This window comes from Panthera pardus, unplaced genomic scaffold (genome assembly GCF_024362965.1).
Source record: "Panthera pardus isolate Hobbes unplaced genomic scaffold, ASM2436296v1 HiC_scaffold_22, whole genome shotgun sequence".
NCBI classification, from domain to species: Eukaryota; Metazoa; Chordata; class Mammalia; order Carnivora; family Felidae; genus Panthera; species Panthera pardus.
Genome location: NW_026526788.1, coordinates 21,449,795 through 21,473,597, shown reverse-complemented (window position 1 = coordinate 21,473,597; position 23,803 = coordinate 21,449,795). Strand labels below are relative to the sequence as shown.

Sequence of the window (23,803 nt, the reverse complement as noted above, 5' to 3'; positions counted from 1 at the left end):
GATTTGGAAGTTCCAAAGAGCTCAGATTCTATGGTTTGTATTTTAGTATAAACTAAATCTTAGCGTGCGCCTGGGTGGCTCAGTAGGTTAAGCGGCCGACTTCGGCTCAGGTCATGATCTCGCGGTCGGTGAGTTCAAGCCCCGCGTCGGGCTCTGTGCTGACAGCTCAGAGCCTGGAGCCTGTTTCAGATTCTGTGTCTCCCTCTCTCTGACCCTCCCCTGTTCATGCTCTGTCTCTCTCTGTCTCAAAAATAAATAAACGTTAAAAATAAATAAATAAATAAAATCTTAGGTGTAGCAATAGTTGACTTTAAGAAAAGAAATATTTTGGGGGAAAAAAAGACCTGCTTTAGTCAACCTTTAATTTTCATTTTATTCTCTGATTAAATCAAGTTTTCCTTTATAGAATCCATTTTTTAAAGGTGTACAACATGATGTTTTGATATATTTGTAAAATAATTTCCATAATCAAGCTAATTAACATATCCATCACTTTGATAGTTACCATCTTTTTGTGTGTAGTTGAGATCTACTCTCTTAGCAAGTTTCAAGAATATAATATATTATTATTAGCTAGTCGCCATGCTATATATTAGGCTTCCAGAACTTACTAAACTTATAACTGCAAATTTGTATGCTTTAATCAATATCCCCCCTCTTCCTCCATCCCTGAGCCTCTGGTAGCCACCATTCTATTCTCAGTTACTATAGATTAGACTTTTTGTCTTTAAAGATGGAATCCATCTGTTAAGAGAATATTTCCAACTAGTTGCACTGGATGTCTATACAGACCCATAGCAGTTTGCCATTTCATTCAGTTTGCTGTAGATTACAATACTTATAATACTTATTGTGGTACCTGCCACAACACGGATCCACGATGGATCATTTCATGTCATGCTTTCAGCTTCCTATGGACTAGATACTATCATTACCACATACAGACAAAGAAGCTGGAGCTGACAGCAGCATTTCACTTGCTCAGTTTCACTTCAAGTGACACAAGGTGATAGACCTGAGAATAGAATTTAGGTCCGATGGCTGTTTGGACCCATTCTGTTGCTGACCACTGAGCTGCCACTCTAATACGCCAAATATGGCGCACCTGTCAAAGCATGTTCACCATGGGGAGAGTCAATATTTATGCAGGTATTTGTCACAGCCCAAACACCACTATTTGTTAATCCAGCAGGCTGCTTCATCTGGTAAGGCATATGCTATCTCAAAAGCTCATAGAAGACTATAATGTCTTACCAATTTAAGAAATTAATTATCTTCACTTATAAAAATTCTGGGAAGTTTAGGATTATTATTATCTGTGTTTTTGTTTGCATAGCAATTTAAAATTTTCAAATCACTTTCACAATACTTCAGCCATTCCATTCTCACAGTAAATCAGGACAGTTAATCTTATTTACCAGTTGCCCAATGCAGAAATGGAGGTTCAGTGAGGTGATCAACTTGTCATTCGCTGGGCCGTGACATGAAGTAGCCAAAGTCAAACCCAAGTCATGTACTCTTGGTTTAAGGGAACTGACACCCACATGGGTTCCTCTGTCCTGGTCCTGTCTAGTTTGTGGTCATGGGGTAAAATTGTTCTTGTAAGCCTTTCCTTCCATGGGCTCCTAGTCTGGTGCTGTCATCCGGGTGTTTCTTAATTACACTGTGTTTACAGTTTTTCAGATTAGCTGCACTGCATTTTGCATGTGACCTGATATTGTGAGGTCTACCTAGTTATGTGAACAATAGCATGTCAAGGCCACCAGTTAACCTACAGGACTACCTTCTGCTGCCTCCCAGGGGCAGCAGAGCTGACAGTGAAGGATCTTCACTGGTGTCATCCCACACTGGGGTTTGACAGTTGGCAGCCTGGAGAATTATCTAATATTGAACTTAATTGGTTATTCTTTCTTTTCCTTGCATATATTTTCTTGCTCCCTGCCTCTTTGCTTCCAAGCCTGGACATTAATTTCCAGACCTGGGCATTTGGGCATGTCCTCTTTTAAGGCCAGTGCATACTTGCTCTTTTCTTTCCTCTGATGAATAGGGCTAGTGAGAAGCTATTTTTGGAAAGTATTAAGCTCATGGAGGCTGTGATATCATCATTAGTCAGGCTTTGGACTCTATTGAATAACGTGCATTTTGATTTTAATAGGGCCCTTGACATCATTTCCAAGATGAAAACTGATGTGCTTATTCATATCATTTTTGATGTGGGAGTAAAACGTCTTATTAAGTCAGTGTGAATTTTTCCTTAACACAGTGTTCTACTAACTAAAGCTACCCAGTGCTGAGTGTTGATTTTATGTTGTCACATTTTTGAAGTTTCTCTCTGAACTTCAGTTTCCTCAGTTCTGTACCCTGTGAAATGGGTATAATATTACTCCTAGGGCTACGAGGTTCTGAAATTCAAAGGATACATGAATGTAAAGGTCTAGGACAGTCCTTGACATTGAGTTGACACACAGTAAGTGTTGGTATTGCTCTTGTTAACATTAAGCATTTTTGAGTCAACAAGTCCTACACATTTACAAGATGCATTCTTCTAACTGAACGGGCTCCATTGATTTGATATAAGCATGCTGTGTATGTAACTGTAAAGGACTGGTGCTGGCACTGGAACGTTGTTGTTTTTGCTGTTTCCCCAATTACTGTATTTTAACAAATGAGCTAGCATAAATGAAAGTCCTTTGAAAAGCAGAAATGCAGTAGAACAAACTGAGGGTTGATGGAGGGTAGGAGAGAGGGGAAAGTGAGTGATGGGCATTGAGGAGGGCACTTGTTGGAATGAGCACGGGGTGTTGTATGGAAACCAATTTGACAATAAATTATATTAAAATAAAATACAAAAAAATTAATAAGAAAATTAAAAAGTTAAAAAATAACAGTGCTGTTATTAAAACACATGCCTTATGCAAATTATGGATTTTATTGTACAAAAACAAGGAATAAAATTAAAATAATGGAATACAAAAAAAAGAAAAGTAGAAATTACTATACTTATAAAGAAACATTAATATGACTCCATGCCAACACTGGCCTTGGTGCCAGATTTTTTAAATTTTTTATTTTGTTTTTTTATGAGAGAAAGAAAGAGCATCTCATACATGTACGTGAGCATGTGTGAGTGGGGGAGGGGCAGAGAGGGAAAGGGAGAGAGAGATGGCGGCGGGGGGGGGGGGGGGGGGGGCGGAATCCTAAGCAGGCTCCATGCTCAGTGCAAAGAGCCTGACGTGGGGCTCAATCCCATGACTCTGGGATAATGACCTGAGATGAGATCAAGAGTCAAGACACTCAACTGACTGAGCCACCCAGGTGCCCCTTGATGTACAGGTTTATTGAATGTCCACAGCAAGCAACTCTCAATTTGAAAATTTCAAAGGAAACTGAGACTGGGAAAAGTTAAGAAATTCACCAAGGACCATAAAGCCATCAAGTCATGTTGGGGCATCTCCAAAAGGGCTTTCAATAAATAAAGATAAGGAAAGGCCAAAAAATATAGGTTCAGTTAAATTGCCTTATTTTGTGTTTAAAGGGATATGGTGTGGGAAGAACATGTTGTTTGTGTTTAGGTTATTAAAATTGATAGGTCTGCTCATAAATGTAAGCAAACCTCTTTGGGGAAAATAAAGTTGGGACAAATATTGGGAACATACAGCTCATCATTTTGAACAAGTACATTTGCTCATATTACATTTGTTCATTTGTATGCTGACAAAGTTTCATTGTGTGGCAAAGGTAAAGGAGTCAGGAAGGACTGACAGGGACCTGGGACCCCAGTGTGCTGGCACACTCCTGCCTCCATAAATAGTACATGATGGCAGTGATACCTCCTTGCATGGTATAATTCATTGTTTCAATAATTAATGTTGCCAGTGAATGTTCCTAAGAGTTCCAAAGGTAAATAATTTACTGTAATTACCAAGGAGGAGTGATATTACTTATTTGTTAGAACTTAAAAAAAATGGATCCTTTGTGAAAAGTGACCTCAAGGCCCCAAATGTAGGATTGATACTGTGCTAAAAAATTAAAGTGAGTATCACCACCAACTTTATACTAATATTTGCCCTATTCTGAAGGTTAGTTGGTTGGAGTCTCCAGAAGTCAGTAAAATTGGTGAATAAGGCTGGACTAACACTAACACACAATCTTTGGTTAATCCATATAGAATTTAGGAACTTTCTGAAGTGATGTGTTGCTTGTTTGGGGTTAGGACCTTGCTATTGTTGACTCTAATTCTTTCCCAATTTGATTTCAGCGTTTTAAAAAAAAATCTTTGTAATTCACTGTAAGTTTTTAAATTTATGTTTTATTATTGAAGTTATAGAAACAAATAAAAAGCCATGTCATTTTATAAGACGTACTCATTAGGAAAAAAAAAGAATTCACATATATACCTTCAGCCTCCAATTTCTCCTCTCCAGACACAACTGCTTAGCGTACCTTTTGATAGCTCTTATCATGTGCTTTCATGTGTCTAAAATGTGTATGTGGCTTCTTGTTGGCTTTCACCCATTTCAGGAATTATTTATTCACTTCCCAAAATGGAAGATGAAGTTGTTACTTTTTAAATACCTCTTCTCTCCCACCATGCACACTTTGCATCCCCTTACTTTCCCCCAAACAGTTGTATTTTACTTTGGTTATGCCAGCATTTAGTGCTTCTATTATGCCTATGTAAATGCTTTCCACAGATGCGAAATGTATTGATTGAATTTTCTTTTTGGCACAATATTTTGCTTTCCCTGGAGTTTTTTGCATTTGCTTGGTGTTCTCTCTACATATCACTGGTCCAGTCCACCAGTTCCTCCCAGTTATGCCAATCTTCTCTCAACATGATCACATTCATTAGGTGTTCTATAAATTTCATCTCTCTGGGAGCTTTCTTACTTGTCACGTTCCTTGTAGTTCCACTGCATAGATGTCCTCCTGGGTCTTCCTTCCCTGTCACCATGAAAATTCTCTATGTTCTTATATTAGACCTAAAACTTTCCCCTTCTTGGTTGAGTCCTTCACTTTGATGGAATACATCTTCCAATAGTTTCCTTACAGAGTTAATGAGAAATATATTTGGGGGGGGTATATTTCTGAAGATATCTTAATTCTATTTCCGTACCTTTTTTTTGCCTGGTTTTAGAATTCTGGATTGAATATCATTTCCTTTCAGGACGCTGAAGGAACTGCTCCATTGCCTTTAACTTCAGTTTTTCCTATTAAAAGACTGGTGGAAGTCTGCCATGTGTGATCACTTTTCCTCTCTAAATTTGTAGGCTCTTTCTTTGTCTCCAGATTCTAAAATTTCATCATGATGTGCTATAGTCAGTTTATATTCATAATGCTGGTCATTCAAGTGGATTGTTTTACTTTGGGAACTTAGGTCTTCTGCTTTGGGGAAGTTTCTTGAATTATTTCTTTGATTTCTTCTCTATTTCACTATTTTTTTCTTTCTAAAACTTTTCTCTCTTTTTTTTTTTTTTTTTTTTTTGAGAAAACAAATGGGTTTGGAATTCCTGAAATAATCCTCTGCTTTCTTGTATGCTCTCCTATTTTCTACATTTGAAAATCTCCCCCTAACTTCTAGATATTTTTTCAACTTTAATGCTATCGTATTTGTTACTTTCTATGAGTTATTTTTTTCTCTGAGTTTTTTGTTTGTTTGTTTTTAGTGTTTTATTGCTTTATAAGTATAAAAAGATCTCCTCTCTCTGGATATTAATGAAACATTTTAAGTTTTCTTCTCACTGAAATGCCTCAGTTTCTTCTGATTTGCTTTTGTTCTGTTTGTTTATTTGTTTATCTTATTCCTCATATTATACACTTCACAACTGTCTAGTGACTCTTGGCTGTTTGCTCACTACTAAGCTCATGGGAAGCTCTCTGCACGGGAGCAGAAAGACTTTTCATCCATGATCTACTGAAGTAATAAGCCAGAGACATTTCACTGGGAAATCCCAATTCCCACTGATTCCTAAGTCACTGGGAAATCCCAGAAAAGATTCCCATTTTCTGCCTGAGGCTCTGTCCCTATCTGTCTTGGAGACCAGTAAAGGAAGGCTGTTCTCTCCTCAAATACAGCTTCTGCCTTTTTCTCTTCTGAGAGCCCAATTGCACATGTTAAAACCTTTCACTGGGTTCCACATGTCTCATACTATTTTCTGTGTTTTCCATTCTGTTTTTAAATCCTTTCTTTTGTACATTTTTCCATCTACACTTCCAATTATCTGACCCCGTTTTCTATTGTGCCTCGTCAAGAACTGGCATTGTATTTAGACGTGATCAAATGCCCATTTGATTCTTTCTTATGTAATTCCAGTGCCTTGTTAACTTATCCAGCTTTTCATTTCTTTCCTCTGTTTTTTCCTTCATTTTTTTCAACATACTAGTCAAAGCTGTTGTAAAGTTCTTATTTGCTTACTTCAAAATGTAGGATGACCTGGGAGTCAGTTTATGGTATCTGTTTTATTTTGTTTTTGTTCATGTGCTCTGGCCATGCTGGACATGATATATAAAAAGTTGTAGACAGGACACACCCGATGATAATGTAATTCTCCATAAAGTGTGCACCCTCCCTCTGCTAGACAAATAGGGTGGTAGCTGATCATTTCAATCCAGTCGAGGTTTGGCTGAAATGAGGCAAAATTATTCGCCTCCCTGGTAAACTTGGGACTACCTCTGCTTTGTCCCTGGCCCTTCAGGGTCCTTAAGTGAAAATTTTGTGTGATCCTCTCCCCTGAGAAGTCCCAAACTTCTAAATCTTTTTTTCATGAAACTGCCAAGAAGCAACACTGTGCCTTTTAGTGATTTTCTGGTTAGGTTTCTAGCTTCCTGTTCTGCACAGTCCCAGAATTCAGGAAATGTTCTGCACAGAAATCTGTGGCACGCTTAAGGCCACCCAGATCTCCACCAAAACTCCCTTAGTTTTTCTAGGCCCCAGTAGTGGCCCCTGAAGGTACAAAGCCCAAATTCTATCTGCACTGATAATTGACGAATGCATCCAAGTTAAACATGGCAACAAAAAGCCCACAGGGGTCTTCGAGCCCTTCCCCTCTCTGGAGGGCAGCTCCCTTGTTCTCTGTGCCTCTTGTCCATGGCGTTCAGAGCCCATCTGCATATTTACCGGGTGTGCTTGCAGCAGCAGTAGGCTTCCACTAGCTACTCTGCCCCACTTGGAAACAAAAGTCAGCAAGGTGGTTTTTTTTTTGTTTTTTTTTTTTTGAGACATGGGAAAGAATTTTATAATTGTAAGATGAACTTGGAGATGTGTTCAAGTAGCTGAAATCATGGTTAGCATTACTTCTGTGATATTTCTTTTGCCGTGTCAGTTACTGAAGATGCTGTCCTAGAAGACTAAAATAAAACAGGGCACCTGGGTGGCTCAGTCAGTTAAGCATCCAACTCCTGATTTCAGCTCAGGTCATGATCTCTTGGTTCATGAGATTGAGCCCTGCATTGGGCTCTGCGCTGACAGCCTGAAGCCTGCTTGGAATTCTTTCTCTCCCTCTCTCTCTGCTCCTTACCCCTGCAGGCACCCACTGTCTCTCTTTCTCTCAAAATAAATAAATAAACATGAAAAAAATGTGTTTCTTTTAAACTCATGCAGTGGCATGTATAGAAAAAAAGACTCAGAGGCACCTGGGTGGCTCAGTCAGTTAAGCGTCTGACCTCTTCTCAGGTAATGATCTCGCAGTTTGTGGGTTGGAGCCCCGCATCGGGCTCTGTGCTAACACTCAGAGCCTGGAGCCTGTTTCAGATTCTGTGTCTCCCTCTCTACCCCTCCCCCACTCGAGCTCACTCTCATGCTCTCTCTCTCTCTCTCAAAAAAGATTAAACATTTTTTAAAAAAAGGTTAAAATAAAACAACTTATCAATAAACTTTGTTTTCTATTCTTGAAACTTCAGTGTAGACCTATAGAGGAGTAAGTACAAATTTATTTTGACTATCTGAAGTTACAGAGACATATAGGTATATTTTGTAGGTACAGAGAAACCAGTGTCTTATGTGAGTTATTGATGCCTTATATCATTTTATTTTGCAGCATCTAACATTTACAAGAGAATTTGATTCAGATTCTCTTAGACATTATAGCTGGGCTGCAGATACCTTGGACAATGTCAATCTTGTCTCAAGTCCTGTTCATTCTGGGTAAGTAATCTAAAAGTCACTTACCTTTATCCCATTAAATGAACATTACATTTGTTGTTTGTATTTATAAATTCATATTGACAAGCTTTATATGTATGAAATATTGTTCTTCTAAAAGACTTCATTAGTGAGTATATGTCATATATATTTGTAAATCATTTGTAAATGTTCTTTTCTGAGCAAATTGCTATACCTGTTTTTTGTTGAAAAAAAAAACACTGTTGGAAAGGAAAATAATTAAAGTATTGGTAAATCTAGTCATTTCCCTTAATTTTACTTTATTCAGATAAAGTTTTATTTCTGAGTGTCTGATTTTCCTTTCTAATGGAAAATTATATATGGAGGTATTTCTGTTCATCCCTTGCTGACTGCTCTTGTGCTTTGCTTCACATGATGAAACACCTGAAATCTTCAGACCAGTTTGGTACCTCCTACACTCCTGAAATAAAATTATGATTAAGTCTTATTAAATTACAATTAGAAGAAAAGAAATTAATTTTTAAAAGAAAAGAAGTGAATGTACCAATGTGTGTACCCCAGAAATGCTGTGGTAAAAACCACATTGAACAGGCTCCTTACCGCTGCCCCACTGGTAGCAGAATTAGAGGTGGGCGGCTTACAAGGTAGCCTGCTCTAACTACTGAATTGATAATCAGTGCATATTTACATATGGGATTCTTCACCTGTCAGTAATTAAAATTTGGGATAGTTGATGCCACACAAATGGAATAGAAATCATTGAGATGATGAAAATTTCAAGGTATTTTCACCTCTAAATTTGGCATTTAGGCCATAAATTAGTTGTGATCCAGGACAAGGACAGAGTAATTTGGAATTAAATTAGTTAACAGTAATTAACATTTCTGAAATGCTATATGTGTTATATGAATTATTTTCTGCTGCTTTTAATTAAAATAAATTGTAATAGCTTTACCTTTTTATGTGCCTGGCATTGTATTAAATGTTTTACATGTATTATCTTACTTAATATTTTTTTGAACCTTAAAATGACACTGTGAAATAAGTTTTACCACTATCCCTATTTTGCAGATGAAAAGTCAGACTTAGAGTAATGCTGCAGGTTAAAGTATCCTACAGAATTGTGGCTTGTAGCACAAATAATTGCAATATCATTCAAATGGAAGTAATTGACATGAAAGTACTTTGTAAACTATAAACTACACATACATATTCTTTGACTAATTAACATTACATCTCTTTAACTCGATTATAAAATTCTTTAATTATGGAGTAATAATTTTTAATTGCTTAAAATAGTTACATCATTGATGTTAGATGTTTATGGGTCTTAACTTAGAAAAGCAAAAAAAAAAAAAGCCGCTATAGCCGCTGAAGGCGAATATTTTTCCAGGTTGTCCCACAAATGCCAAAAGCCTTGGTTTCATTTTCTGACAGTTTTTATTTTTCCTTTGCTTATCATTGACATTTTCTGTTGCTTGCTTCTAATTATCTTCCATTAATTTCTCCCATTTGCTTTCTAAATTATTTTGCAGCTATTCTTCTCCACTTCCTCAGTATGATTCAAGGTGATAACTGTGTCCTTTATGTGAACCATCCTTTTTTGTATTTTTAATTTATGTGACGTTTTCCCACAGTTAGATGTGTCAGTGTCTGTAGTGTATCAGCTTTTGTCATCCTGCTGTTCTTACAACTAGAAACATTCATGTGTTAGTTTTAGGATTATTTGTAGAATTACTGCTTTAGTTTAAGTATTAATAAGATACAAAAGATATGATTAAACATCACCTTTTGATTTGTTTCTATGAGTTGTATTGCATGAAATTTTATTTTGCATAGAATATGTAGAGAATGAGTTTGGAAAACAATTCATGATGTTATTGAATAACAGGACCCTTGCCCTGCTTAATATTTATTCTCTCCTTTCCTCAGTCTATTGGCTCTATAAAGTTGAAAACCTTAGAACAATAAATTACTGCTAATGAGTACCAACTAGGCACTGGGTGCTACGCAGAATCCAGAGAAAGAGCTTCTTCTTCTAATTTGTCGTTAAAATCTTCTAAGATATGTTTTGTTTTGTTTTTTTCCATTTGTGTCTGATATTCTTTGTAGTTTGGATATTTTTATATTGACACTGATGACCTTCTTAAACTACCCTCATATTGCTCACCTACAAGTGTTTTATATATATCTTTTTCATATAGATATATTTTTAGTATTAGTAACCGCATCTGACCTAGGCGGTTCCAAAGCACCTCTAACAAAATAGTTTTTGTTCAATGGGTCATTCAGTAAACATGTATTATGTGCTTACTGTATTTAGGAACTGTGCTCAGCCCTGCAGGTCAAGCAGCGAACAAGGCAGGTCTGATCCAAATTACTATCTATATTATTGAGATCAGCTCTTTGTTGCCAGGGCAAACACTGCCCTCCAAGTGTAAACACTCTTGTGTTTATATGTGCTAATACAACCACATTTCCAAACCCAGAGTTGACCTCAAATCATTTTTAATTCATTCTGTTGCTAGTATTCCCAATCACAAGTTGATTTTCACTACTGAATGCTGGGAAAGGTAAGATTTTGTCTTAGGCTTCTTTATAAGTTTGCCCTATTATCTTCATTACTGAGTAAAGGTAGTTATTAAATATGTGTGTGTCCAAGACAAGACAATGTAGGCTCCCCAGAGCAGTTTCAAGTGAGCCTTGTCATTTAGCACCCGAGGCAATTCATGTGGACACTTGCACAAGTAGATAAGTGTCTTTGTCTTTGACGAGAAAGGTGTGTATTGTGTTTTGTTTTAGAGGGGTTAGTTTCTTCCCCTCTTACTTTGAACATTACAGGGGTTCCAACCTCTCAAAGTAGATCTAATGTTACACACACACACAAAAAAAACATAACCCAGAGGAAAATGGCTAAATCCAAAATAAGCAGAAGGATATGAAGTTGATTCTACCTCACTGATGACCAGAATTGGTCCTGGACATCTGATTGCCTGGCAAATGATCACCATGCTATTGCCTTTTTCCATGGGGATGGCAGGTCAGTTGCTTTGAGGAAGAGGTTACTCTTCTAAGATCAAGTCCCCAGCTAGCACCTCCATGCAAGGTCCTAAAATCTATTTGCAAGATGTTAGAACTCTATTTAGATGAACTACATTTTAGTAGAAGATTTTTGATGGATGGGATTTTCCACCACCACCCCCAATACTATAGGTATTCAAACAATTTTCTCATTATCAACATTTATTGCTGTTGCAGTAATAAGCGTATTTTCACATGTGGAAGTTGGAATGCACAGGGGCATAGTGTTCTCCTGTCTGACCTCCACTCTTCCATGAGTCGGATTCACTGGTTTATGTTACCAGAGTGCTTTATGACAGCAGAGATTTGGGGACGACTCTTCATGAGCATGTGAAAGGAATCGAGAATTGCAATATGCTATTACCCAGATGAGATGCTATAAGTTTCTCTATATTTTCATATCTACATGCAAACAAATATTTTTTTCTTCATTAGCTTTAATGTAAAGGCCAATGACAGAATTATAATATATAATTTAGAGACATCTTCTAAAAAGTCTAGGTTACTAGTTTTGTATAGCTGTGTAAATACTCAAGTATAGGTTATTTTCAACAGTTTTAAAGTCAAATTTATGCTGAAAGGATTAAATCCCTTTCCATCAAAATTGCCTTGGCAGAACTAGGCATCTGCTTTTGTTCTTATATTCTGCTTTGTGATAGTGCAAATTAGACTGGTATGATTAAATACGTACATATTTATTTTAGGAGTTGTACATGTTAAGACATACCGTGGAGTTTCATCTGACTTGTCAGGGAGTGAGAGTCCATAGTGAGCATATGGCTAAAACCACTTATAGTGGTTAAAATGACCTTTGAATACAGCATAAGCCATCTGCAGAGGCCACATATGGCAGCCTGGGCTTGGGTTTTTAAATGCACAACAGTTTTTGTTACAGCTTTGAACCATTCACTGTTCCTCAATCGGAGCATCTGACAAAGTGGTTGGCTTCTACTAGGAGGCCACGTCCCACCAATAATAAGTTGTCATGTTTCCCTTTTTGCCCAATTCACAAGTTAAATGCATGTTTGGTGTGACTCCACTGTATTTACTTTCCAGTTTATTTTTAAAGAGAGGAAATGATAGCCACATTGTCTGTCGTTTTAAACCTTAACATTTAATTTCAAAACCTGCTGTGAAGATGGTTTATATGTATCCTTGATTTGGCCTCTGGTCTTCTCCCTACAGGTTTCTGGTTAGTTTTATGGTGGATGCAAGAGGAGGCTCCATGAGAGGGAGCCGTCACCACGGGATGAGAATCATCATCCCCCCGCGCAAGTGTACGGCCCCCACCCGAATCACCTGCCGATTGGTAAAGAGACATAAACTGGCCAACCCACCCCCCATGGTGGAAGGAGAGGGATTAGCCAGTAGGCTGGTAGAAATGGGTCCTGCAGGGGCACAATTTTTAGGGTAAGTGCTTTTGTCAATTTTTATCTTGGCCCTTGTATGATATATATGATTTTCTTTGCCCTTTTTAACTCAAGTAGTTAACTATTAAGACGACATAGTCGGACCATTTTGATTGAGTACACCTCTCGTGTAGCGTCAAAGGTCACAAAGCTGTGTAATTCTGTGAAAAGCGAGTAGGCTGATACTTCCTTAACTCAGTTTGCTGGTCAAAGCTTTTACTAACCAAGAAGCATGTTCTCTGCTCAGTGAGTGCACGGAACCCCAGCAGCCCCTGTAGAAGTCAAGGCACCATTCTTAAGAAAAAATACAGATGTTGGAATTATATGAATAACTGGCTACTATGGGTACATGCCTTTTTAAGAGATAATTTGTAGGGACATAATCCATTGTGATAATGATATTTTACAAAAAGGAAAAATAAATTCTTTTCCTGAGGTGGCACTTGGGTGCAAATCAGGCAGGCTCTGTCGTGACGGACAGTTTGTTCACAATTTCCCCTTCTCGTTTCTCTTCCTGCTGCATGGATGTTATTCAGTAAACTGCATCTTCCTACCAATCCTCCCCCTGTAAATGAGGGTGAGAGTTTGGTTAGCCGAATCCTGCAGCTTGGGCCTCAAGGAACAAAATTTATTGGGTAGGATCTTTATAGACAAGATTCAGAATGTCTACAATTCTTTCTCCATTTTCAATTTTTTTCTGTCACACCCATGGTCTTATTCTTGTCTTAAGTTTCTTTTTATTTTTTCAGTTTTTAATGCTTTCAGTTGATGTGTGTCACTGAAAGAAACAAAAATCATAGTGGCTTGACTTAATGTAGCATCGCTACCTATCTTGTGCTTCTCCGGCATGTGGAATTTCCTGCAAGCATTCTGCTTCGTAACTTTGTGCTTTTGTAAACCTTTCTTTAATTTGAAATGTTTCAACTGAATATGGTAGTTTTTAAGACAGACTGACAATCTAATTTTAACCCAGTGTAAGAGAAAGTATTTGCAGGCTTTGAATCAACATTTGCTGTAAATGATATATATGTGTGTGAATATATATATGTGTGTATATATATATATATATATATATATATATATATATATATGTGTCTAGAGTTACATTTTCTTCAAAGTACATACTTATGCATACTAAGTAATCTTCATGGTCTTTGAGAAAGAAAAGTCCTCAATAAGTAAACTGATTTTGATAAATGTTGGGGCTAGAAGATATTTAAAGAAAGCCAAATAGGCAGCAGATAGAATGTTCTACTACAGTTATTAAATCGTCTTGTTTTGTTTTGTTGAAGCTGAAATGTGTTGGTATCTGTTGTTTGTTTGCTTGTCTGTCTGGTTGGGGGATTTGCCTTGGCAGTCTGCATGAAGAAACCTGTTATGAAAACTTATGCTTGGCTTTCACCTTGGTCAGAGGCCCTGGTTCATACCTTCTCTCCAGTGTTGTTCAATGTCCTACACAAAGCCACATTCCTCAAATATTTACAGAGACAGTATCTGATACATTAACCTGCAAAGATTGTATCTAGTTCTCAAAAAAAACAAAAGTCATATCAGATGTGGTTAAAAACTATGGTAAATATCTTAACTCTTGAAATTATTAACACTCTTAGGAGTAGCTGATTTTGTTTTTATCTACCAAAAAATAAAGGCATTATTAAAAAATGTTGAAATCCTTAATTTGAATTAATTCTAATTATTTTGTCAAAAGTAAAATGATCATATTTATCATCCTATTTTAAGAGAATGCTTTTGTGATAAATAAAATGTTCATACATATTCATGTTATTGGATCATTACAACAACTAGCCCTTTTTATGCTCTTACCTATCTGAACCCGTATCTTCTGTTGTGACATGCACATAAACGTGTAGGGTAAGAGGTGAGGTTACATACAACCTCTGTAGGAGAATAATGATACTGTCTACTAAATGTCATAAAATAAAGCTGCACAATCCAACTACATAAACTGTGTGTGATTGTGGTCTGCTTACTTCCATTCATCCTTTTTAGCCATTTATCCTGTTTTAAAATTTAACAAAATGATTCCTGTGCTTGATTGGCTGTCTTCAATTTGCAGCCATTCTTATGCATTCTTCTGCAAAAGGACACTGTCAAAATTTAATATATCATTACATTACAATTTCAAACCAACAAGTGCTTTTTCAGAAAGTTTAAATATTTCTGTGCAGGTTATTATAGTGTTAGGAAATTAAGCTGCCCACGACCATCTCACAAATTAAACACCAGAGAAAACTGCCTTAACCATACAGGCCATTAAAAGTCATGGAAAGTCACTGTTGGAGGGAGTGAATTGTTATGTCGACTGTTTGCTTGCGAAGGGACAAACACCTGTGATCTTTCAAAATAGGAAATCTATAGAATTTCTTTTTCAAAGAAATGACTGTGTCCTTTTAAATCATTAGCTTTTTGTATAATATGATATACCTATTGTGTTTTTAAAAATGGACCAACTTCCTTATGGTCTGTTTTAATCTTTCAATTCCTTGATTCAAAATTCCTGTTTATATGTGCTGAATATTTTCTCCCATATTAAATCAAATGCCTAACATATGATAGGCCCTTATGAATTGTTTGTGAATGAATGAATGATGGCATGTTATCAGGCTTCTGATATATTATTTATTAGCAAATGATTCTGCAGCTTTGAAATCATTCCCAACCTTAGTGGCACCTCTGATTTTCAAATGAATACTGTTAATGAAACTTTTTTTTTAAGTATGATACTATAAACATATTTCATTTTGATACCAAAATAATGTGGATTTCTTTTCCAGCCCTGTCATAGTGGAAATCCCTCACTTTGGGTCCATGAGAGGAAAGGAGAGAGAACTCATTGTTCTTCGAAGTGAAAATGGTGAAACATGGAAGGAGCATCAGTTTGACAGTAAAAATGAAGATTTAACCGAATTACTCAATGGCATGGATGAAGGTAATGGTGACAAGTCCTGGTTTCTGTCAATGTCTGCAGGTAGAAATCAAAGGCATGACTACACCAGAGTTAACTGCACCTGAAATTCACATGTCTGCATCCTGAGCTTGGGGTCCGGTTCCTCAGTGTTTAGTGCTCTTATCTGTATGCAAGGCATGAAGTTCCAGTCAATCCAACAGCCTTTTGTTTTCATAACACTAATGTACAAATACCACTTGATGATTCTTTCCATCTTCAATGAGATATATTAATCTTTCCAAAACCTGAGAAAGTTTTCTAAATTAAAAATGTGTCAAGAGGAGGGGAAATAATAGTGGAAGGTATGCAAAGCATGCAGGACATTTTTAAGAAAATATGTTCACATTTTACTTTTGGAGTTATTATTTCTGGATCCTTTCTTGTGTCTCCATCTTCTCCCCGATTATGTCAACATTCTTCGTGAATTTTTAACTTCTGTTGGGCAATAATAAGTTGCAAGACTAATTATTGGAGTCTGTGTCGTATTCTGTGACCTAGTAGGGCACATAGCTGAGTGTATCACTTCCCATACACACCTTCTTCAGCTCTCTGACCCTTAGAACAAAGCAGGTTTTCTTAGTAGACATTGGGAATGGACTTGTTTTGAGAGTAGGTACTTGATGGAGAGTTTTCCTTTAAAGGGGTGAAAAACAATTAGAGGCCAAATGCATCACAGAAAGACTCTAATTTTTTTAAGTTTGTTTATTTATTTATTTATTTAGAACAAGCTAGCGAGAGAGAGGGGGAGAGAGAGAGAGAATCCCAAGCAAGCTCTGCACTGTCAGTGAAGAACCTGATGTGGGTCTCAAACTCATGAACTGTGAAATCATGACCTGAGCCAGTCAGACGCTAAACCGACTGAGCCTGACTAATCTTTATACTGACTCCCTAATCACTACAAAGCTATTAAAGAATAGCTTTATTGGAGATATAGTTCACCTGCCATAAAATTCGCTGTCCTAGCATTTAATGCACTGGCTTTTGGAATGCACCCAGCACAGTCTTCTGGTTTCAGAGTGACGACAAAGGCGCTAGAACGACTCGGGTGTTTGAGGGATGACCATGGTCAAGTTCTTTGGTCCCTGTGAGCCTCTTTGGCTTCTGCAAAATGGAGATACCTTCCTTACTTCATAGGGCTGTTACTGGGAAAAAATAATTCTGTGAAGCACTTATGAAATACAGCCTTTGTCACATAGTAAGTCCTCAATAAATATCAGCTGTTGTCACTATTCATTCTATAGAAAAAAATTGTCCTATCAAAGGTTCTGTAAAAGACACAGTTCATCACTGCCAACCAAGAATTTAAAGATGTTTTTACAGCAGGGTAGGAGGAAATTATTAATTGTTGAGTTTCTAGCATTTGTGAGAGAGTGATAAATTCCTTTCTATATGAAAATTTAAAACAAAAGTATAGTACTATAAAGTAGGTAGTTTTAATCACACGTTTAAAAAATTTTTCTTTTAACATTTATTTACTGTTTATTATTTTTTTATGTTTTTAATGTGTATTTTTGAGAGAGAGAGTCAGAGTGTAAGCAGGAGAGGGGCAGAGAGAGAGGGAGACACAAAAATCTGAAGTAGGCTCCAGGCTCTGAGCTGTCAGCACAGAGCCCAACACAGGGCTCAAACCCATGAACCCTGAGATCATGATCTGAACTGAAGTCAGACACTTAACCAACTGAGCCACCCACGTACCCCTTTAATCACCCTTTATAGATAAGGGAACAGAAGTTCAGACAAGTCAAGTCACTTACCTAATATTACCCAAACTAAGTAGCAGTGCTGGGTTAGAAATCTGGTTTTATCTTGTTTTCAAAGATTTAACCATATCCCACTTATTTTAGAAATGTGTGCCCTGTGGAGAAGAAAATAAATGTAAACAGGAAAATTCCTACCAACCTCTAGATTTAAGGTTCAGGAGAATAATCATCTTAAATGAGCATATATTAAATGTTTACATATGATACTGATATTATATCATATATCAGCTATAACTTCAAATAATTTCTGATAGGAACATGCAGTGGTAATTATGATTTCTAATTTTTATTACCTAGTCATTCTCTTCTAAGGACATTGATAAGGAAACACAATTAAAAATTTTAAAAAGAATACATCTTAAGAGAATGAATTGAATTAGCATTTTGAAAATAGTAAAAGAATATAGATGATTCAGGATTCAAAAATGGAGAGAATAAGAAAAATGGGTTATCCAGAGAGGGTGGTTATTTTAAGGAAAATAAAGTATGTAAATATTTTCATGTATCTAGTATTTCTTAAATGCCAATGTAGATTATTAGTTTTTAACGTGTAGCGTCTCCTATACAAGGAGTTTCTTTTCTTTCTCTCTTTGTTTTTCTTTCTTTCTTTCTTCCTTCCTTTCTTTCTTTCTTTCTTTATAGATAACTACCTTGATACTGTAACCTCTTGAAGGCAGGTACATATCTTAATCACCTTTGAACCCCCAGTGTCAGGCACAATGCTGATTTAGGTTTTCCCCCCTTGCTGGTAAGGGGCAGAAGGAGGAACTTCTCAAAATATGTAGCTAGCTGGAGGAAAAGTTCTCATTGGTCTATTTCTTCTACCCCAAATGTCACTAATGTTAATCTACAGGAGAAGAAAATTAAAGAGGAGCATTTACTTTGAGGAAATTTCTGAGAAATTAACATTATTCTAGGAAGAATACTGAACATTCTAAAACAGTACTGCCTAGTAGATGATGATTTTTATGATGATGGAAATACTCTATACATGGGCTGTCCAAGAGTAATCACTAGTCACATGTGACTCCGGAGTACTTGAAATATGACTCGTACAGTTGAGGAAGGTAATATTTAATTTTGTTTAATTAATTTCAGATAGCCACATGTGGCCACTCGCTACCTCATTGGACATTGTAGTTCTAGCAAAAACACTGAATATTCTAATATAGTCTCCTTCATTTTTGAGTATAGATTATAATATGTCCATCCTACCAGGCACAGGTAGAATTTTTGAAAAAAAAATTAGTAGATTCTTTTTTTTTTAAGTTTGTTTATTTATTTTGAGAGAGAGAAAGAGAGAGCAGGGGAGGCGCAGAGAGAGAGGATCCCAAGGAGGCCCTGACACAGGGCTCAAAATCATGAACTGTGAGGTCATGACTTGAGCTGAACCCAAGAGTCAGACACTTAACTGACTGAGCCACCAGTTTTTGGGGCACCCGCAATTTTTTTTCAATTTTTAAGGATTATTTATGGAATGGATTTCCATGGTTTCATGCTAATTATCTTCATTTTGTTTTTATTAAACCAGTTTTAAATTGGAATTAGTCATATCTTTGCTTAGAAATTATGCCCCTCGAGCTTCCACACTCAGGACATATGTCAAGAAATGATGATATTAGCCCTCTGTCCTGGATTCTGTGTGTTATCTTGGAAATAGTAGATAGAGTTTCTTTGTTACATTTTTAAAGACCAGTTAAACTTTGGTTCTATTTTAGGCAATTAAAAGAAAACGTAAATACTTCTAGGCTTAAAGAATCTAGCACTGGAGGTACTTCAGCAAAAATAAGGACTAAATTCTCCAGGCACAGTGGTTTTCTTCATGGATTAAGTTTTAAAGTAACAATAATGAAGGAAGTACTATACATATTTTATAGCTGAAACTCAATCAGATTTCATACCAAGCTTAAGCCCCACTTATCACCACTCTTCTCTAGTACCCAAAGACATTTCATTCATACTGGAACATCCCCCTTCTAAAAACAGACAAAAATCAAAATCATCCTATCTCTTAAAAAAAAAAATCCAACACTTCTATTTCCCTAAGGTCCAGCTATTCAAAGTTCTCATAGGAAAAGAAGCATGAGCGCAGAACAGAAGTTTTCATGTTGTGTTCTACCTTCTTCCCTCTGCCCCACCCCCCCTTTGTTTATTCCTGGATAGTTGTTAATGAGCATCATAACAATAGTACAGAAAACAAACCAGTGACTAGATCACTCAAGACTTCCTTAAAGAAAAAGAAAAAAGCATCCTGTTGTTTTAATTTATTAATTTCCCCAATTTATAACAATAAGCCTTATCTGTCATCCATGGCAAGTGACTCTTGGTATTACATGTTTTATTATAAATGTCTCCTTTTTTACCCTCTTTTCCATAAATAAATTCTGCTCTGTAACTAATCTATATGCTATTTTTATAACCAGTCCTGTTGCACCTTATTCTCTGAAAAATCTTAAAACCCAAATGTTAAAAATCATCTTAGGCAATATTTTGATAACTGACTTTTACGATACCATGCAATTGTAAGGATTAGATATGGTTCTGTAATATTTCAAAACTTGCAAAGCCTTTCCAAGTGCACAAATGGAGTAGTTAGAATAGCTCCAAAGAAAGACAAGTGTAAGGAGGAGGAAAATTTTCCTAGTGTAATATGGTGGTTAGGATCAGGATCTGTGGACGTCACATAGACCACAATTCCCATGCTGACTTCCTAGCTGTGTTATCCTAACCAAGCACTCAGTCTTTCTAAAATTTCATTTAAATCTGTAAAGTGAGGATACCTCATAGAGAGCTAAGGGGGAACTGACTAGCTAATATATGTAAAGTTCTTAATCCAAGGTCTGATGCATAAGAACCACTCAATCAATGTTAGTATTTGTCACGGCTGCCGTGTACAGTTGTGCAGGAGAGCAAGTAGGAACTGAAATCTTGCCTCTTCCCCTTGCCAAGACATCTGCTCTGACACTGGCCTGCAGGACAAAGAGACAATCTTAACTAATGTTCCCAAGCCATTTACCTGCAAGGTGGTGTCTGTCCTAAGTGGCACCCTTTTCCAAATTGCACGTGGCTAGTTGAAGCCCTGGTCAGGGTTGATGAAGGTGACATTCTCTCCATCACCACTACACAGTCAGGCAATGGTAGGAAAATAGATCTAGATCTAGACTTCTAAAGTCCAGGCTTCTGACCCCAAATTTACTTGTTTTTCTATAATACCCCTTTGCCTTTCTGTATTCTCAAATGAAGGATGCCTATGAAAGTGTTTTGCGTGAAACAAAAATGTTACTTAAATGTTAGCTGCTATTTAAGTCTTGCATTACTCATCAAGGTACCATCTTAGCTCTTATATGACTCAAAAGGATATGGTGTGGATTCAAGAAAAACTGTCATTGCAAAATGTGGTAGAATTAGGATTTATTTCTGCCACTAGGAGCCTGGAGACACAAGCATCAATGATTATGCTAATGAAGCAGGTGTGTTAGCAGAGCTCTACTGAAGTAAGAGGCTAGAATGACAGAGGACAGTTGGTCTGGGTGTGAAGAACCTGCTGTTACCAATAAGATATCATGTGGCAGAAGCGACTTTCCTCTTTGGAGGCGGACCCAGATCTTGTCCTAGCACTTGTCAATTCTCTGCTGAGAAAAAGATACTGGAAAACACAAAATAAATTCATTCTGCTCCCCCCAAAAACATCATCTTTAAAGTGAACCAAGTTGAATCTACTTTGTAAGTTTGTTTAAAATCTTTAGTTAAACTCACAAAGTTCAATTAAACATGTTTAAAATTCTGCCTCTAAAGTCAGACCCCAAAGGGTGTTTTGTGGTTTATGGTTTTGCTGGACCTGAGAGGATTCACTAGTGGAAGAATCCTTCCTCCTTGGAGGTCTTAAAATTGAAGAGCTGGAGAAATGCTCTAGTGTGGCACTGACACTAAGGTTGCCACTAGTTACACGTGGCTACAGGGCACTTGAAATGGGGCCAGTGCACATTGAGATGTACTGTGAATGTAAACTACACCAGATGTGCAGAGCAACCCCCCAATCGATATCTCATTAATATTTTTTACATTGGCTACATGTTGGAATGGTAATGTTTTGGATATACTGGGCTAAATAAAAGATATTATTAAAATTGGGGCACCTGGGTGGCTTAGTTGCTTAAGTGTCTGACTCTTGTTCTCAGCCTAGGTCTTGATCTCAGGGTTGTGAGTTCAAGCCCCATGTTGGGCTTCTGTGTTGGGCGTGGAGCCTACTTTTAAAAAAAAGATACCATTAAAATTAATTTTACCTGTTCCTTTTTAATTTTCCAGGGTGGCTATAAAGAAATTTAAAGTTCCAAATGTGGTTTGCATTATATTTCTTTTAGACGGTGCTTCTCTGGACAATGTATAGATTTGGAGAGACACATTTATTAGGTTTTAAAATCAAAATCATTGCTACCTAAGCATCACAAGAATGCTTTGAACATATAGGAATTATGCTATTATTTTAAAATCCCAACCACTGTGTTGGACCAAAGTTTTGCTGAAGCTCTCCAAACAATGCCATCATGCCAGGAAAATGTTTCCTTCCTGTTGTCATTGTTTTCCCATGAGACCAAGTGAAAGTTTAAAATAATGCATTTTAGATAAAATAATTATGCTATTTTTCTGTAAGTTGAAGCAGGAAAGAGAAATTGATAACTACAATGTCAAGTAACAGAAAACTAATTTTCCATAATTTTGTTATCTAACTATACGAACAATAATTACAGAGGCAGATGTTTCAGTTAAAAATTGCTACTTTGGTTCAAATGAACTCATTTTTAATTCATCAGGCATGAGACAAAGCATAATCTTAAAGCATCAAGTTAGATTGTAGAAGCGTCCAGTGCTGAGAAGTGGAACACGTAGCTTTATGTTGTACACAGCACCATCTGCTGGACAAATCTGTTAACAATTTTGAAAAATTCTGGAGGAAAAAGTAAAAACAACTTAACCAAATGAAGATTATGTTAGGGTGTCAAAAAACAAAAAGCATACCAAATACTATCAGTTAAACCCTTCAGCTTGTTGCCATAAAACTCATTTTAAATCAGTTGCTTGATACCTACCATAGTGCAAAAGGAAGGGAAATAGAACAGCTACCCCAAACCAACTAGCTGGGAAATGAGAATGGGACCAAGCCAAATAAACATTAACCACAGCGAGCCTTATATGTGCCTGTGTAAATGGATTTGCCAGCATTTACATCTTTTTATAAAACATTAGTAGGTCAAAATAATGATGTCAGACACCCTGACCCACTTGTCAGACAGAATGGGACTCTTGGCCCTCTGAGGACAGGGAAGCAAGGCTGAGAGATTGGGTGCAAGCTTTTATGACCTTTAGTGCAGATGAGAATGGAGGCCAGGGTGCCAGACACAGCAGGTCTAGAGCCCTTGGAGTTCGTTGTGCTTCTGTATCTGCTGCACATGCTGGGTTACTGATTTATGGTGTTCAGCTTTAAAGAATTATATATGATCCTGATTTTGAACATGGGATTATATTATTTGTTTTTTGCCTTCATATCGTAGTAATGGTTTAAACAAAGGGTTGAAGAAAGTGCCATAATGGAGCTAATTGCCTGAAAGCCATGCCTTTTTATTTACATAAGTGGAAAACTAAGCAAATGTGGAAGAACATTTTCCTGGAAAAAATACATAGAGAAGCCAATGCATAGAATATAAAGTTTCTGCAATCCTGGAGGAAACCCTTATAATGATTATTCCAGCATGAGCAAACACTCCCTAACTTCTCTTCCAGAAAGCCTTCCCTAAACCCCAGACTAAGTTAGATCCACCTGGTAAATATGTCCACAACATCTGGCCTGTCTTCTTCCATAACAAGCAACTTTGAACTTTGCTATCTTCCATGATGTACGATAAAGTCCCTGTGGACAGGGACTTGGCTTGACTTGTTGACAGCCATATTCCCAGTGCATGTAGCAGCTCTTGGCACAGTATTGTCACCACACCATAACTTGTTGAATGAATGGAAAAATAAATGCTTTGTATCCAAGCCTATGTCCCCACTCTTGATGATACATTTCCTTAATAATTCAGTGACCTATACCCAAGAGAGAAAGCAACTTTCTAAAGGAAGGGGTGCCACAACCAAATGAGGAGAGGTGGTCTGCATGGGAGGGAAAGGGCACAAAATGATTAGAAATTAGTTTTCAAAAAATAATTTTAAAATATAATTGTCAGAAATTGTATGGATTGCTAAAACCAGAGGGGAAACAAATAGATAATTCATTGTTTCTAGACAGTCATCATTAGCTCTCAATGCATTGTACAAATCTGAATAACAAAGAAGATCCTTACCTTGCACAAAGATGTAAAATAATGCTGATCGAGACAGATATAAAGTGCATACTGGAAATGAATAAGAATAGGAGTTAAATTTCTAAAATTGTACCTGTACATGGGACCTCTCTGTAATCTTTGCA

General features: G+C 36.9%; 1 protein-coding gene across 34 annotated transcripts in view; it reads left to right on the top strand.

Moving 5' to 3' along the window:
* The window catches only part of ANK3 (ankyrin 3), a 679,089-nt gene that overhangs the window by 589,106 nt on the left and 66,180 nt on the right, over positions 1-23,803 (top strand). For 19 of the 34 annotated variants that reach the window (XM_053910305.1, XM_053910324.1, XM_053910308.1 and 16 more), the window contains 4 exons: positions 8,037-8,143; positions 9,658-9,690; positions 12,389-12,613; positions 15,408-15,562. In XM_053910305.1, coding sequence (XP_053766280.1) covers positions 8,037-8,143; positions 9,658-9,690; positions 12,389-12,613; positions 15,408-15,562 — 520 coding nt within the window. The remainder of the gene's footprint in view (positions 1-8,036; positions 8,144-9,657; positions 9,691-12,388; positions 12,614-15,407; positions 15,563-23,803) is intronic. The other 15 variants (XM_053910321.1, XM_053910318.1, XM_053910317.1 and 12 more) reach the window with 1 other exon arrangement.